The 4,132-nt window shown below is 43.2% G+C and overlaps 1 protein-coding gene across 1 annotated transcript; it reads left to right on the top strand.

The window, feature by feature from the left end:
• Positions 1 to 248: 248 nt before the first annotated feature.
• On the top strand, positions 249 to 3,865 carry F5B22DRAFT_617389 (uncharacterized protein). The gene is made up of 12 exons (XM_047975626.1): positions 249 to 886; positions 941 to 993; positions 1,110 to 1,450; positions 1,510 to 1,525; positions 1,710 to 1,780; positions 1,855 to 1,933; positions 2,051 to 2,458; positions 2,540 to 2,586; positions 2,707 to 2,721; positions 2,783 to 2,967; positions 3,079 to 3,086; positions 3,149 to 3,865. The coding sequence occupies exons 1-12, from the start codon at positions 537 to 539 to the stop codon at positions 3,649 to 3,651; spliced, it is 2,076 nt and encodes a 691-aa protein (XP_047828250.1). The 5' UTR covers positions 249 to 536; the 3' UTR covers positions 3,652 to 3,865.
• Positions 3,866 to 4,132: the final 267 nt, after the last annotated feature.

Genomic DNA, 4,132 nt, shown 5'->3' with positions numbered 1-4,132 from the left:
CAGATTCTCCGAATACTCATCCATCGCCTCCCGAGCCCCTAGCACGCCATGGCTCATGAGGACTTTGAGAAGAATCCCCCAGCCGGTCAGCCGTTTTCGCCTTGGGCGAGACGGCAAGGCCTGACCGAGATGTCCCTTGACCCAGCTTTCCAAAGAGGGCCATGTTTCCACTCCGGTTTTGCCCCAGAACGTAAGTGACTAAGAAATTAGGAGGGCTCTGTGCTGGAGGATTCGACGGTGTAGGTTTCTGTTGCCAGAGATCCTGCCAGGCCTAGACTTCCACCAAATGAGTGTCTCACTAACTTTTGTTATAGAGTGAGCATGTTTGAAACTTCAGCCTCAGAATCACGCTCGTCATCTATAACCGATCCTTGTCGTGTTTTCTTATATGGTGCTTAACGGCCAACTAACAAATTCCTAATGCTAGTCCTCGAATTGATGCTCTATTTTACGCCGATGGCCCAGATGTCTATAACACAGGGATCTTCGCGGATAGTAATGAGATAGACAGGTTGTTTCTCTCTGACGAAGAGCGGATGGAAAATTTTACGGGCATGGAGTTCTGGAAATTTGGTCCCCTCAATCGATACGTGAAGTTCTCTGATCGAACCGGTTTCATCCCTGGAGGGCACAGAAAGCTCGCGCCTGCACACGGTGTTCAACAGATTGCCCAGCTGATTGCTGAAAGGGAGATGATAGTGCCGGATGAAAATAGTTGGTTTTCGTTCTTCAAGAAAGACCGATGGTACAATGGGGACTACAACGAACCGTTACTCAATTCCCAGCCGTGGAGTATAGATCATCCATTGGTAAAATTGAATCTAAGCATTGCACTGGAATTAGCAAATAGGATGTTGTCAGCACTCATACAGGAGCAGCACCCGTTGTGAGTAGACGGTCAACTTCTTGAATGAGAATTCTGCTAACAGGGATCCTTTAGTATAAATACCCTTCTCTTTGGTTACATTGGCTTCTGGGCCACAGTGTCTGACTGTGAGTAGTTGGGCTCTTAATTACTGTTGTCTCTTATCCCGATCAGAACGGCGAATTGAAATTCTAATCTGTTCTCACCTCTTGTATCTACTATTTGTAACTCTGAGCCTTTGTAGTGCTGAAACCGGGATCCGCCGATCACGACAAATACACATACCATATAGTATTGCTCTCCTATGCACGATATCAAGAAGATGAGAGCACCTGCGACCCAGCTTTAAAAGATTATATGGAGAAGGCTATGGCTCGTTCTCCCAATGAACATAAAGCAAGGCTCGAAACACTGCTGAGAACACAGAAATGGGGCTTTGAGGCAATGGAGGATCATACTGAAGCCATAACCTTTGATGCCCATGATTACATCATTACATTCAATTCTTTCCAACTAACGGCGCTGCTTGACCCGGAAATTACTTTAGCTGAGCGCTGTGTGAAATTAGTTCACATAGCGGTAACGGTAAGTTTGGCTTTAAATATACTCGTTAAGGAGTAAGAAGCTAATACTAAGAACAATAGATTTTACATGAATTATGTGAGTATTGTGTGGGCCTAAACACCCACCCCTCGTTTCTCTCTTTTCTTATTCTCTTAGCCTTATAATCTTTTTCTTGGGCTAGAGGTAGCTGGAACTATTTTGATTATCCATCTAATTGGATAAACATGACGCAATCTAATTATGAAGCGAATACGGATTTTTGACGTGTGTTATGTTATAGGCCACAGTGTTACGAGACGTAGGGTTGAGACGGACGTATCTAGAAGCCCTGGACAGAATTACGTTGAACCTGTGAGCCTAACATTTGAAACACCATTTTTACCGATTTCCGCTCGGCTTTAACATATTTTGACTCTTTCGTATAGTGGTTGGACTTTGGTAGCTCATCCGAGATTGGGAATGCATTCGAGCAGGCGGTCTTTGGTGGCGTGCAATGCACAGCAAGTAAGGTCTTTTCAATCCCCTCTGCCATATTCCTCACTGCAAATAATCATGTGCGCCATCTCTTGAGCAGATGTAACAGGTTCTACAAGACTAGAGCATTTGCTGAGACTGCTATAGATACGTCATGGCGCAACCGAGTTCCTCTAGCTATTCACACGCGGACCTGGCCCTCTCCTTGGGCAGACCTGGGATTTTCTGATAGTACAGACCGGTTGGTAAGAGGAAATTCAGATTTCGACAACGGCCGCGTTTACAGAAGAACCCTCTTGCCTGCTGAATATTCTTCCAAGTTGTTATCGGAGGAATTTTGGAAAAATCAAGCCATTCCCCGGAAAAGCGATAAGTTCTTCCATAGGAACCCAATCTTCGTTAGTAAAAGTATTAGAGGTCCAGAGCACTACAGGGGTATGCGCCGCAAATGGTCCGAAATACTGAAGCCTGTGGAAATTGATTCTGGCGTCGACGTCGACGCGCTGAGCCCCTCCGAACAGGACATGGTTTTCGAGTGGCGTCGTAACGAATACTGTAGGTTAAATCATGATGCATTTTCTATCAACTCTTCTTCAATTCTCGGGTTTCGGAGGGTTCTAACTCCCCTTATAACAGTATGGAATCGCTCACGTGAGAAGTGGTATGACTCGGAATTTGCAGTGGTAAGTAATTATCACTATGTGGTCTTCTAACTTGGGAGTGCTTCCTTGTGCTATTGAGACAAGACGAAGCTCATTTCGAAAATTACTATAAAGCATGCCTGCTGACACGAATTACTGCAGTGGAGTAGGACACCGGTCTGTTCAAGCATAATTATAGCCACATAGCCGATTGCATCACTAATATGTCCTGATTTAGTGGGCCAGACGAAGTGTACGACACCAAATCGCTTCTTTTAAATACGCATACCAGAAGAGGGACCTTGCCCTTTGCTCTATGACTGCGGGCCACCTTGCTCACGATTACATCCCTTATAATGATGCAACCACTCGGCAAAAATATCTAGACCTTGTGACACGGTCACCAGAAAAGACGATATTCCAGTAAGTGTACTATGATCATCTCTATATTAATATCTAGTTGTAATTAGTGAAAAAAGGAGGAAGAAGAAGAAGAAGAAGAAGAAATGCAAGCGCTAATCAGGAGACCTATAGTATGATTGGTGAGAAACCACGGCTACATCTTGCAGAATGTAGATAAATCCACCGTCTAACCACAATGTAGGCTTGCTCATGTTAGCAGCAATCCCCATTCGATACTTTACCAAAAAATTACAAGCGCGGGGCGATGCTATAACTGGCGTGTCGGTGTTAACTCCAAGCTCTGCGGCGGCAGGCCTACCCATTATCAGGAAAGATATTGAAACATGGAGACCGAAACGTGTGATAGAGGAAAGCTACTTTTACGACACAATAACTTCCCCAGGCGAGGAGTCGCCCGATCGATTCGGCCACCTGGGCTACCTGGATGTAGTGCGCTTGATTATACAGCATCTGGCTTTGAAAGGGATCCCGGTATCAACGCCATGGTTGAATGAAATTCTGCGCGTAGAAAAATCCCAGCGAGAGATCCGGAAGATTACAGATTCGATAGTTGCTCCTGGGTTTCACGCGTATGCAACCTGGAGCGGCAATTGGGATTTTGAACTACCACAGTATGACCCGATTGGTATGAGTTATTGGCCAGGACGACCGCATTTAGAGTGGATGAGCGTACCTTCTCGGTAATATTAAATGCTCTCGCTAGCTAAGTTCTATTTAAGGAATAATTAAGCGGTATGCTAAAGGACGAAGCTAGATCTGCAGTAGGTCCCACACTACGTGTACAGTATTCAGCTGTTGCCAGGCCCACCTTCAGCTGGCTACGACATCTGCACACTGTATACACCTGAAAACACACCTAAATCGAGGGTCGGAAGGTGTAAGGTTATCGTAGGTTGCTAGATAGCTTCTTTTTTTAGCTATATATTTTAAAAGTATAACCTTAATAAAATTACTAAGTTTTATATTTCCTTAACTTTAAAAATCTTTAAATAAATAACTTTATATATAAATTATATATAAATTAATTATAATTAAAATTATAGCTTCGTTTTTAAATTAACTACCTATTAAAAAATTTACTTCTATAATACCTTAATTTAAAATATCCTTAATATTATATTTTTATACTACTACTACTATTTTAAACTATATTAACTTAATTTTA

Source organism: Xylaria bambusicola (genome assembly GCF_022495145.1).
Source record: "Xylaria bambusicola strain CBS 139988 unplaced genomic scaffold F5B22scaffold_40, whole genome shotgun sequence".
NCBI classification, from domain to species: Eukaryota; Fungi; Ascomycota; class Sordariomycetes; order Xylariales; family Xylariaceae; genus Xylaria; species Xylaria bambusicola.
The sequence above is the reverse complement of the archived record's forward strand: the minus strand, read 5'-3'. Positions and strand labels throughout refer to the sequence as shown.